We start from the raw sequence: 11,802 nt of genomic DNA, 5'->3' as shown, positions 1-11,802 counted from the left end.
TCAGCTGATTTGTTAAAGGTAAGTTTGTTTAGGATTCGATTGGACGCCATAACGCCATCTATCACACGATTTTCAGCTTATACTGCTTGACATAGAAACTGATATAGGTATATATATATATATATATATATATATATACATATATATATATATATATATATATCCAAAGTGGGTATCTTCGTATTGAGCAATTGACGTTATAATGAAAAACATATTATAGTTTGACGTTTAATTAAACAAAGATATATATAACTATTAACTAACAGCGAAGATCTACATGTTTAATAAATATTTTAAATAAAAATATAATATTTATATTAGAAAACTAAACAAATATAAAAACAATAAATAATAAAATTGAAACATAATATGTTTATAAATAGGAAATGTTTATAAATAAATTACGGAAAAACAGGTTGTGGCCTAAATTTCTTCTTGGAGATTAATCTGGCACGTGTTGGGCGTGTGGTCGTGGTTTGAGTAGGTCTCACATTCTGAAATTGTCTTCTAATACTTTGATTTGCTCTATAGTATTGCTGGGCTTCATTTGCTGGAAATTTTACGTAGTTATTTGTATTTTGAACATCGTACCTTTCTGGTATAGCCCTCAGACTACTCGTATAAGATTTTCGATAAGTTTTAACAGGATTATATTGGGATTGATACTGTGGCGAGGCATAGTATTGCCGTCTAGTTTGTGGATAGTATCGCTCAGATGGCCCAGCATATTCTTTGACGGGTTTCTTGTAGGTCTGATACGATTTTTTGGTGGCATCATCGACATTCGAGGTTGATCTTGACGAATGCATGTATTTGTTTGCACCTCTATCCCACGAGTTCGCTCTCGACCAGTCGTTAGAGCCATGATTTTCATATTCAGATCTTATGGTTGAATAATTATAGTTTTGTCGTCTTAGCCTTGCAATCTGTTTTAATACACCTCCGTCTCGTTTCGCACTACTCTCATCACATTTAACATAGACAAATATCAGAAAGATAATTATTATGCTTCTTCTTAGAATTTCCTGCAATAAAAATCAATAGTGTAGACCACAGCCAGGAGATGACACTATGATAGTTTTATTTTAATTATATTTAATAGATAAAACTTGAGGTACTAAATTTAAATAAAATGAATTATTGATTGAGTTCAATAAGTTTAAAATGAGTTAATTTTATTTTTCTAAAGAGTTTCTTTTTTTGTAAAGAAGTTAACAGTTTGAACATATAATAAAGTACATTAGTTTAAAGTTTTTGATATTAAAATCAAATATTAAGTTAAAGTTCATTTCCTCAGATAGCGTAACAATTTTTGTAATATGATATTTTAGTAAAGGAATAAAATTCATTTTTGATTATTTATATTGTAAATAAAGCCAGTGTTTTTTCAAATAATTTTTATACGGTTAATTTTTAATTGTTGATAAGCTTGTTATGTTAATTCTTACCATATTTTAAATTATCGTTAATATTGACAAGACGCTGAAGTAAAACACTCAAACTGAGATTGTTGATGTTGATTCTTCGAGAGGTATGAAGGCAATGCGTTCAAAACGAATTGTCGAAAACGGTATCTACTAACAATGTGCTAATATGCAGATACAAGTGGGTATTCAAAATAAGAAAGACAAATTCGACAAAATCAACATAACGGTGAATTGTATCCGTTTTTTTTATTGGTAATGTGATCAAAATTATTTTTCATACTATTTACATAAACGCATTGTATTAAAAGTTGAAGTGGACATTGGGCGTATCAAATTCTTCCCAGGCAAATTTTTTGGCGGTGTTAGTTCTGGAAGGCACCCTTTGGAAATTATCATATCCGAGAGATTGTCGGGCCTGTTGTACGTTGTTGGGGATCAATTTCGCCTCATAGCTGTTGGGTTCATTGATTTGGTGCCTTTGAGGACTCGCTGCTATCAAAGAGAAGCATCTCAGCAATAGCACTAATATGGAAATTACCAGCTAAAAGAAAAAAATTACATTATAAGTTTGGTAATAACAAAATTGAATTCCCTATTCCGTAAAAGAGCAAAAAGGAAAGTCAATAATAAGCAGCAAACTCGCAGACTAACTGGGTACGATAAAATCTTCCCACATTTCATCAAACTATCATTAATATTTCTTCGGAATCTCTAAGGAATCTTTTTATGTATTGTCATTGTTAAAAATGTTTTTTAAAGCAAATATATAATTTAAAAAAAAGTTTTAAAATAATACTTGAACATAATTTTCTAAAATTAAGTTGATAACCAACAAATATATTCCAACAATTTATAATTTAAAATAAACTGAATTGCATACGCTTAATGCTAATCTAGTAGGCTTACCTCAAATCTCACCAAGGTGTAACTATAGATTATCATCATCAGACATATCGCTATAATAAAATTGATTTCGAAAACTATGCAATACATTTTACGGAAGAATATTTTTAAATAACACTGCATCGAAAATATTAAATATTTATTAGTAGGAATTATGCAATGAACTTTATACATTTTTATTTTTCGTTTAATACAAAAGGATGGCATTGAGTTTTTTTTGTTAATAATATTTTTTTATCAGGAACAAATCTTATTCAATTTCTTTTCTTATTCAATTCAATTCAAATCTACGAACAAGCCTCCTGAGAATTTTTTTAACAATTTCATAGGCCTTGTGCATTTACACCGAAGATTCCGTAAATCTTGAATAAAAATGTCAATACGAATATTTGAAAAGGAAATACTGTGATTAAATGACAGTAGATTTGACAGTGACACAGATAAAAGTAAATTGAAAATAATAAAAATGAAATAAGTTTTTGTTAAAACTTTTTCTATCGTTAAAACTGATTTAATTCAATATTAAATGTTTTAGTGATAGTTATTTACGTTCTAAATAGTAGTAGTATTTGTGCGTATCCTTGTAGAATATATATGCAAATAAATTAAATAAAAACTAAAAAAGTATGGATTAAAATTTGTATAATTTGTTTTATTGTTTAAGTGTAAGTTAGTGTTGTCATATTTTTTCAGACAAAAGTACCGTTTTAACGAAGTTTGATTATTGGAAGCAATTAGATTAAAATGCGTATATAGTTATATATAATTTGAGGAAAATAATAAAGAAAATTAAAATAAAAGTTGGATATAATTATTATTTTGACAATAAATGTGACAGTAACATTAACATTTCTTTTGACAATAGGAGTGACAGATACATTTGATTAAATTAAAATAAATAAAATGAATTATAGAGGAGATGGTTTCTGATTAAATGCAATCCACAGAAAACCGGTTTGATTTTTTAAAATTATTTACGTTCTAAATGGTAATAGTATCCGTTTAGGATAATTGTGCAAATAAACAAGAGTATGATTTTTTGATATTTAAAAGTAAATTCATATTAGTCATACAAGATTTTTATGCAAAAGTGCTGTTTTATCCTTAATTATTTCTATGGTTTAGAAAAGTTGGAATTTTCTTGTCAGATCGCTATGAATTTTGTAAATGTGTTATGCGACATTCGAGTTGTTATACATTCCAAATTTTATATGCTAAACGAAAGTTGTTATATTGAATGTATTGATTATTTTACATGTTACTGAATTTTTATTCGAATATAACAAACTTCACGTCCTTCGATACATGTACTTATTTAGTTCTAGGTAACGTTTAAATTGTAAATACTAATTATGGTTTATGATGAAGACCATTTAAGGTAATTGCAAGTAATAAAAGCTATTAATAGTTTTTCCACGATTAAATATTAATATGTTTAAAATCGTATGAAATACCACAATTTCAGGTATTTGATCTATCAATAAGTTGAAATTTGTTGATAAGAAAAAATTACTGGCATTTACCGACCTATGATAATTTAAGTCCAGTATGGGAAACTAAAATCGGACGCTTAGATATTTATATCTGACTTTTACTGATCAAATAAATAGTCTCCCCTTGACCTATAAGCGCCGAAAACGTGCTCGAGTAACTAATGTCAAAAAGACTTACCGTTAGATTCCGTTTTGGCGACATTTCGAATTTTTCAACTATTTGGAAATTAACGATTCGCAGCGGGCTCTGACCGAGCAGAATCTGTCGTCGCTCGCTAGATTGTAACGTGCTTATAACGTTCTTCGCAGACTCTTCAAACCATCCCACGAATTCTATTCTCTTAATTATAATAATTATAAACGATTAAAATTATATTCGTGACCATCTAATTTATGTAACAATAGAAGCTGCAATCTCATACTGACATCGATTTGTTCCAACGATTATTATGCAAATGGTAGTTTTGGTGAATCGCGTTAAATAAATTAAAAAAAGTTCTCTCCGGCCGGGAATCGAACCCGGGTCTCCCGCGTGACAGGCGGGGATACTTACCACTATACTACCGAAGACTTGAAATTTCTGTCTTAAATAATGTTCATATACAAATTTTATTGTATCATCTGACATTCTTAAAATTATATATATATATATATATATATATATATATATATATATATATATATATATATATATATATATATATATATATATATATATATATATATATATATATATATATATATATATATATATATATATATATATATATGTATGTATAAATTTATATTTATGAAATTTATTGACAACATATGCTTATTTTAAAATATTTTTTTCATAAACAAACGAAAATATTTCATATCTATAATAAATATTTACTTAACATTGTATGTTTAAAAAAAATATATTTTTGAGAACTTTCGACTCTCAGCGATCCTTCTAACCTCTGAAACACTAATCAGCTGATTGTCAACGTGCTTTTTTGACATATCAAAAATTATCTATCTATCGACGTAACTGAAAAAACAAACCGACGAAAGATTCGGATAAAATCTTCGGCCATTAACAATAAATTATATTTCGGACCTTTATTTCGGTATTTAAGTATCGGAATCATCATGCAATCACTTATTGTCAGTAGAAACTTTTCCTTAACCTCAAAATTGGGCCATCGTTTGATCAAATTCCGATACGGGGCTCATAGAAATGATGCCAATAGTACAGGTTCACAGGTAAAGTGTCAATAATTGTTAATATATTACATTGCATTTTTGTTACATATTTTTTGTTATTTTTAGACCGGTCAGAGCTCGAGCAAAGTCGGAACGCAATCGCAAGCTAGTACGGAGGCAATTTGGGATTTTCAATTGCCACCGCGTTGGAGAAGAGCACCTCTCAGTGAAGAGGAATGCGCTGTAATTAACAATGGTGGTCCCTTGTAAAATCAGAATGTGGGTGATTCCTGTGTTCGTATTATTTATAATAAATCTCTAGTATCGTTATAGTTTACATAATTACAATAAAGTGATAAAAAAAACTGCCTTGTTTATTTTATACGGTTTCTAAACATTAACCCCCTACTAAGAAAAACACCCTAAAATTATTCACGTCTACACAAAAAGAAGAATTACAAATGACTCACTGGTCGCGCCAATGAGATGCCTTAATTTCACTCCACTATGTCTCTCTTCTAACAAAGATAACAAATCGACCTTGACCAAACAGCGTTTTCGTTGACGTGCCTGACGTTGACGTTTATCATCAGTTTGACGTTTGTAAATGGCAACCACCCTCTGTTGTCATTTACAAATAGTGTTTTTTCGGGTTTTTGTTAAATAAAATCAGTTGAAAATGAGTTTGAAAGGTGACAAAGATAAGGCGAAACAGCTGCAGGATAAATGCCAATCAGTCCTTAACACCCTGCTCCGCGATGAAGATAACAAGTATTGTGTGGATTGTGACTCAAAAGGTACCTAAATCAATGTTTTTTTTCGCGAAGGGTTTTCATGCTCCACGTCATTTTATTAATCTACGGAGCTGTAATACGACGTTAAGTTATATACGATACCAATATATTCAGCAACTATATTTTATTTGTATCCTTTATTGTTTTAATTTAAAGAGCCACTATATGCTTCCAAATCAATGTAACGCAGTCGTTCAAATATTTTATGATTGAAAATGATTTGCTTTATTCACGGTTCAAATAACTTGACGCCTACAGCTAATGTTTTATTCATTTTTTTAGATAACACTTGTTTTAGACAAATAAATAGATTATATACATACTTCATGAATTTTTAATACACATTTAGATAACAGATTTTATTACTAACAGGTCCAAGATGGGCATCCTGGAATATAGGTGTATTTCTTTGCATTCGTTGTGCTGGAATACACAGAAATTTGGGTGTGCATATATCCAAAGTAAAATCGGTAAATCTGGATTCATGGACTCCAGAACAGGTGGTGTCTTTGCAACAAATGGGAAACTCTAGGGCTAGGGCTGTTTATGAAGCTAATTTACCAGATAACTTCAGAAGGTTTGTGTTTGGCATAGTGATGTAGTGTTTTAACATTGTATTTCTATTTCATGTAGGCCTCAGAATGATTCAAGCTTGGAATCCTTCATTAGGGCCAAGTATGAACACAAAAAATATATTGCCAGGGAATGGGTGGCACCTGCATTACCAAAAGTCAACTGGGAGAAAGAAATAGAAGAAGAAATGGAGAAACAAAAAAGGAAAAAGAAAAATATATTGGAGAAAAAACCATTGGCTAATGTGGAGGTATATTTTCATCAGTTTTTAAATGAGCATTTCGATTTATTATATTAGTGTTTTCAGGTACCTCAAATACCAAAGCCGACTAATCCCAGTCCAAAACCAGCCAGATCATTAGCAAACACCCCAGAAACCAAGGAAAAACAAAAACATACTACTAACAGTGATCTGCTGGGGTTGCAGAATGGAGAGGACTCTTTCAGTAATTTCATATCAGCTGCGACGTCGCAGCCAGTAACGCCAGCCGTTACTGAAACCCCTTTGAAAATTGAAGAAACAAAAACCAACTTGGCTGCTAAGACTGAAGAGGAGAATTTTTTCAATCAGACGATGCCGGCAGAAAAGGAGAAAGTTAAGTTGGACAAGGACAGTATTTTAGCTTTATACGGCAATGGTCCGACTATGCCTACCAGTTTTGTTCCTTTTCAAAATACCATGCAGTATCCAGCGAGTACTGGAGGATTTCCAGCTTTTGGTGCATTTCCTCAACAATCAAGTCAACAGGTATGTCTTTCAATTATCTTGTGTTGTATTTCAATAATTGCTCATTATAAGCTCTGAATGACATAAAAATATTCTAAGAAAAATCAAGATATATATGGACAGAAATTAATTGTCATATTTCACTTGATAGATATTTATTAAGAATATTTTATCAAAGGTAGGTTTTGTCTAAGAATTCTGTTTTGTATGTTTTTTTTGTTATTGACATCAAAATAACTACCATAAATCATGTAATGCTATTGTTATTAAAGAATTCTCTGTTCTAAAAAAATAAATAAATACCTTTCTGACGTCAACAAAACTAAAGCTACACTTAGATTCATACTACAAAATTTTCAAGGACAAAGAAATCAATTTTTTCAGACAAGACAAAACACGTTTGTGTACGTTTACAAAAACAGAAAATGAACATACCACTGAAGCATCTTTCCTACTAAATGACTAATGAATAACTCGATATAGAAAGAGGGAAACAATTTCACTAGTCACGTTAAAGGCTAAAGTCACAATCAGTGACTTTTTGAACGGAATATATTTTTTCGGTAAAAAGAATCGATAATGGTCTCCTTTTAACTCTATACATTTATTCCAGCCGTTTTCCAATTTTTCTTTTTCCTTCCAAATAATAGGTTTCCTTGAATCCTTTCAGAATAGGCGTTTGTTTCAGTGATGACCTGTTTATTCGATCCAAATCTCTCACCACCCAGTCATCTCTGCAGGTTTCAAACTAGGAAATAGTCGCTAGAGATCTAAATTTGGAGAATATGCTGGGCGGGCTAGTGGTTCTTAGCCCAATATATAGATTGTTGTTATGGTGGCTACAAACGTGCTGGTACAACCCCAACGGAACTCCATTGTAATTGACGACCCAGAGTCCCGTAGTAAGGATGCCAAAAAATAACGATATATGGATATTTTTGCCCTTATATCGATTTTTTGGACCGATTATATTTCAATGTATCGATATTTTGTATATTTATTATATTTCGTATACGAGAGTATTGAGCTTTTGTTTTTGGATCATAGTGATCAAGTGAACTTTGCGTGGAAAATTAGGACTGAAGAGGAAAAAGTTCAATATGACAGATTTATCTCTCCCCCTCCCCCCGACACCCAGTGAATTTTTGCTATATGCTGTGATACCAAGTATCGACATTTTTATTCGTCGATATATTGATATTTTAAAAATATCAAAATATCGATATTTTCTTCGTGGTCGACATTCCAATCCTATAGTATTTAATTTATCACACCTTCCCTTGGTTTCGGTGATTTTCTTTTGGGCAAAAAGTAATGTCAGCACGAAAGTTACCTTTCTGAAGACAGAAGATACTCGTACTAGTGATCGCCCTGTGGCTGAAATTCAACCACAATTTAATACAATTAATCATGTTTCTCTCATAATAGTTTTCACAGTATTTTCAATATAAGATCAGAAATGTATTAGATACATAACATTAATTAAAATAATAAATGTCTGTATATCAGAACATTAAAATAAATCCAAACTATCCTAAAAACTAACACTCACTAGCATTTTTTTTTAAATTGTATTTAATTAAATTTAATTTCTATTAAATTTCAATCAACAGTATTAATAAGTGTAAGTTACTATGCCACTGAACATTATAACAAAGCATCATAAGTAAGATTATTTTCAGAACTGTAACAACTTCAGATCATCAAATATAAGAATACATGATCTATCTTTACTTTTATATTACAAAACATACATATGTAATAATAAATGAAGTAATACGTGTTCGTATATGAATACAATTTTTCACGTTAATTTTTGACTTTAGCATCTATATTCAAACAATAAATAACACAATTAAGCAATTTATTTTTTGCAATTATGAACTACATTATTTACAATTATTAAATTAACTATTGATTTTTTAAAACTTAGGTCTAAAAAGTAAATAATCAAAATAATTGATATAAAGTTCAAACAATAAAATGTCATATAGTCACATATCTTATAACATTAATTGTTAAACACAATATTTATCAATTCTTTCAAATATTTACAAATGTACTGTTAATAATTCATAAAATCTTTGATCTGTCCTATGTGTTTCATCTATGCAAATTATGTAGTTAGTTTCAGTTTAACTCCTCAATATTTTCATTACTTCATTTAAGTATTCAAATAGTCCTTATCTTTTATTCATATTTGTCACCTAAAATATATATTACAAAAACAATAAATACACCAGGCTGATTAAAAAAAAATCTTTACCTATATTTTTAAATAAAATTGCAAAAATCGCCCTTGCATATTGATCATCTTTAGTTTGTGTTCTATGGATTTCATTTATGTATTGCTTTCTAGTTTGTCTTATGGTCCACGTGGGAACTCACAACTCACCAATAAATGAAGAAATAGAATTCTATGAAACTATTTTATAATTGTTAATATACTATAGAACATTCATTTTAAATATTGATGTTCAAATTAATGTATTTATTACCTACAATATTCAGTTAGTACTTTGTTAAGAAATGCATTTACTAATGAAACCTGAAATTAATCACAAGTTAATACCACTACAATTTACAGAAAATCTTAACAACCTTTAGAATTACCTGTAGTAGAATGATATACTATGTCTCCGAAACCATATCAATTAATAACAGTTTTTAAAACAAGAACAGACATCAGAGCTAATTTCAAAAATCTAAATATCTTTTTAGCAAAGAAAACAGACGATTCTTGTTATTCTAGAATTTTGTTATTCTATATTGTTTCATTTTACACAATAATATTAGGCCTAAAAATTCTTTCTCTGTACAAGCTTTAACCGTACCAAATTGCAAGCCTCTCGGTGCTCCTTAAGGGAAACTTAAAAAGGGAGGCAAATTTTTCGCTAAACTAAGAATTTTCTGTTTTCAGGGTTTTTCTCAAAACGGAATGGTTCCAAACCAGTATGTTCAGCCACAAACCGGTTTCCAGAATTGGAATAAAACACCAAACGTGACCGGCTTCACGCCCGCTTCACAAAACGCACAGTTCCTCCAGAGTCAGTTTGCGCAGTCTGCCCCGGCTCCAGCCTTCCAGAACGGCCAGTTGTCAAGCCAGTTCGGGGGGCCATACGGCGGCATGGGGGCGCATCAGCAGGTGCCGCTAGGACAACAGTTCGGCTCGCAATCTGCCTTGGGATTGCAACAGCAAATGCCTAACGCGTTCTTCGGCAGTCAGCAGCTCAATCTGCAACAACAGTTTGGGAACTTGTCGTTAGGCGGGGCAGCTCCAGCACCCGCCAACGGTCCCGCACCCACACTTGCCACTAACATATGGCAGTAGCGATAGATCCAACGGTACTCTATCTTTGTTTTACTTTTTTAATACAAAGTTTTCATTCTAAACACACCAGAATTTACTTAAGACTTGCGGTATTGGCAAGACCTCCCTCTTCACAAATATATAATATATAATTGATCGTTGTGTGGGTTTCAAGTGAAATTTGGTCGATTCGAAATGTCCTCGGCTTAACCAACTTTCCCGAAAAAAGCAAATACCAGGGCCCAATACAACCAAACGCCATGAATGTTGCCAAACCAACTGGTTTTTTATTTTATATCATGTCACCTGTGTGTTTTTTAAAGCTTTCCTTATTCCAGATCTTTTACATTGAGATTACTTTATATTAAATACCCTAGTAAATATTCTATTGTTAAGGATCAACTGGTTCTGTTCGTATCCTCACCGTCTCGGGACATCCTTTATTTACTTACTCTAAAGTTTGGATTCGGAGCAGGCGGAAATAGCCGCCGACCGACTCGTTGAGGGCAATACAATACTGTACACATAAATCGTTCGAGAAGCACTTTTTAAAACAGGGTTTTTAATGCTCGTTTTTGTTTCTTTGTCGAAGGAAAATTTGCCCGTGTCGAAGGACTAATTTTATTTTTTAGTGCAATTTATTCAGATCGTATTAGTGAAAATTGTGAGTCGTGTAGATTGACCTAGCTTATTTTCTTAGAATCTAATGTTGGGAGTTGCAATATCTTGAACGGAAAACGATGGAAACGTTGATAATTATAACGAATTTTTTCGTAGAGTATTATTTATTTTGTTTAAGAATCGGTACCCTAGATTTTGTACTGTTTCGTACATGGCTCTTGGCTTGTCTACATTGTATCATAATTGTCACCAGAGAAATACAACAAAAATATATATCAAGCAGATACAGTTGTTTTATTTTTTACCATTCGCCTTATAATAAATAATTGCTTTGCAAGTTCATTGGTTTAATAACACTGGTCTACAAAAAAAAATGTTCTAAGAGCTGGTTTTGTTAGAGCGACACGTTTCTTGACAATTTGAGTAACTAAGTTAAACCAGTTACATTAAAATAAAAGAGAATATACTTGAAAATTTTTAATTTATTTACGAACCATTATCGCTACATATTTTCTTATCACTATCACAATATATGATCACTAGAAAACACTAAAACCTTTTGTTTTTTCTTTGTGCATTTTCGCTTTTCAGAAGTATCTGAAAGGTCTCTCTGAGAGGCCCTATTTTTCTTAGTATATTTTCTTAATCTCTTTAATGACCTGATGAAATCATTCACTTTGCTCTTTACGCCCATCTCCCACATTTTCCAGAAAGTGGCCGAGTTGGGAATGAAGAAAATGTACTTTTAGACTTATTAGGCAAATTAAAGCTTGAAATGCTTTTA

The 11,802-nt window shown here is 31.2% G+C and overlaps 4 protein-coding genes and 1 non-coding gene across 6 annotated transcripts; 2 read left to right on the top strand and 3 right to left on the bottom strand.

The window, feature by feature from the left end:
- Positions 1-214: 214 nt before the first annotated feature.
- Positions 215-1,586, bottom strand: LOC143196239 (uncharacterized). The gene is made up of 2 exons (XM_076403900.1): positions 1,449-1,586; positions 215-1,025 (listed from the first exon to the last, which is right to left on the bottom strand). The coding sequence occupies exons 1-2, from the start codon at positions 1,449-1,451 to the stop codon at positions 402-404; spliced, it is 627 nt and encodes a 208-aa protein (XP_076260015.1). The 5' UTR covers positions 1,452-1,586; the 3' UTR covers positions 215-401.
- Positions 1,587-1,632: 46 nt separating this feature from the next.
- LOC143196369 (uncharacterized) lies at positions 1,633-4,451 on the bottom strand. Its single transcript, XM_076404033.1, has 3 exons — positions 4,377-4,451; positions 4,002-4,163; positions 1,633-1,968 (listed from the first exon to the last, which is right to left on the bottom strand). Exons 1-3 carry the CDS (start codon positions 4,449-4,451, stop codon positions 1,729-1,731), a joined length of 477 nt encoding a protein of 158 aa, XP_076260148.1. The 3' UTR covers positions 1,633-1,728.
- On the bottom strand, positions 4,322-4,393 carry TRNAD-GUC (transfer RNA aspartic acid (anticodon GUC)). The gene has a single exon. It is a non-coding gene; the product is annotated as a tRNA-Asp (tRNA).
- Positions 4,452-4,801: 350 nt separating the features above from the next.
- On the top strand, positions 4,802-5,323 carry LOC143196249 (uncharacterized). Its single transcript, XM_076403910.1, has 2 exons — positions 4,802-5,053; positions 5,120-5,323. The coding sequence occupies exons 1-2, from the start codon at positions 4,940-4,942 to the stop codon at positions 5,261-5,263; spliced, it is 258 nt and encodes an 85-aa protein (XP_076260025.1). The 5' UTR covers positions 4,802-4,939; the 3' UTR covers positions 5,264-5,323.
- A 249-nt stretch (positions 5,324-5,572) lies between these two features.
- On the top strand, positions 5,573-11,302 carry LOC143196234 (stromal membrane-associated protein 1). Of its 2 annotated transcripts, none has more exons than XM_076403892.1 (5): positions 5,573-5,790; positions 6,160-6,364; positions 6,421-6,610; positions 6,668-7,108; positions 10,008-11,302. In XM_076403892.1, the coding sequence occupies exons 1-5, from the start codon at positions 5,673-5,675 to the stop codon at positions 10,416-10,418; spliced, it is 1,365 nt and encodes a 454-aa protein (XP_076260007.1). In that variant the 5' UTR covers positions 5,573-5,672; the 3' UTR covers positions 10,419-11,302. The 2 variants fall into 2 exon arrangements, with proteins under 2 accessions (XP_076260007.1, XP_076260006.1); XM_076403891.1 differs by having other exon boundaries at positions 5,574-5,790; positions 6,659-7,108.
- Positions 11,303-11,802: the final 500 nt, after the last annotated feature.

Source organism: Rhynchophorus ferrugineus, unplaced genomic scaffold (assembly GCF_030347505.1).
Source record: "Rhynchophorus ferrugineus isolate W39M unplaced genomic scaffold, kcgeb_rfMv2 rfM4, whole genome shotgun sequence".
Taxonomy (NCBI): domain Eukaryota; kingdom Metazoa; phylum Arthropoda; class Insecta; order Coleoptera; family Curculionidae; genus Rhynchophorus; species Rhynchophorus ferrugineus.
The sequence above is the reverse complement of the archived record's forward strand: the minus strand, read 5'-3'. Positions and strand labels throughout refer to the sequence as shown.

Bases quoted from the DNA above. Each gene is read 5' to 3' on its own strand.
- LOC143196369 (XM_076404033.1), bottom strand. From the start codon at position 4,451: ATGTCAGATGATACAATAAAATTTGTATATGAACATTATTTAAGACAG. The intron at 4,164-4,376 runs GTAAGTATCCCC...ATTATAATTAAG, and splicing joins AAGTCTTCGGTAGTATAGTG to AGAATAGAATTCGTGGGATG. The intron at 1,969-4,001 runs GTAAGTCTTTTT...TTTTTCTTTTAG, and splicing joins CGCCAAAACGGAATCTAACG to CTGGTAATTTCCATATTAGT.
- LOC143196249 (XM_076403910.1), top strand. From the start codon at position 4,940: ATGCAATCACTTATTGTCAGTAGAAACTTTTCCTTAACCTCAAAATTG. The intron at 5,054-5,119 runs GTAAAGTGTCAA...TGTTATTTTTAG, and splicing joins CCAATAGTACAGGTTCACAG to ACCGGTCAGAGCTCGAGCAA.
- LOC143196234 (XM_076403891.1), top strand. From the start codon at position 5,673: ATGAGTTTGAAAGGTGACAAAGATAAGGCGAAACAGCTGCAGGATAAA. The intron at 5,791-6,159 runs GTACCTAAATCA...TATTACTAACAG, and splicing joins TGTGGATTGTGACTCAAAAG to GTCCAAGATGGGCATCCTGG. The intron at 6,365-6,420 runs GTTTGTGTTTGG...TATTTCATGTAG, and splicing joins TTACCAGATAACTTCAGAAG to GCCTCAGAATGATTCAAGCT.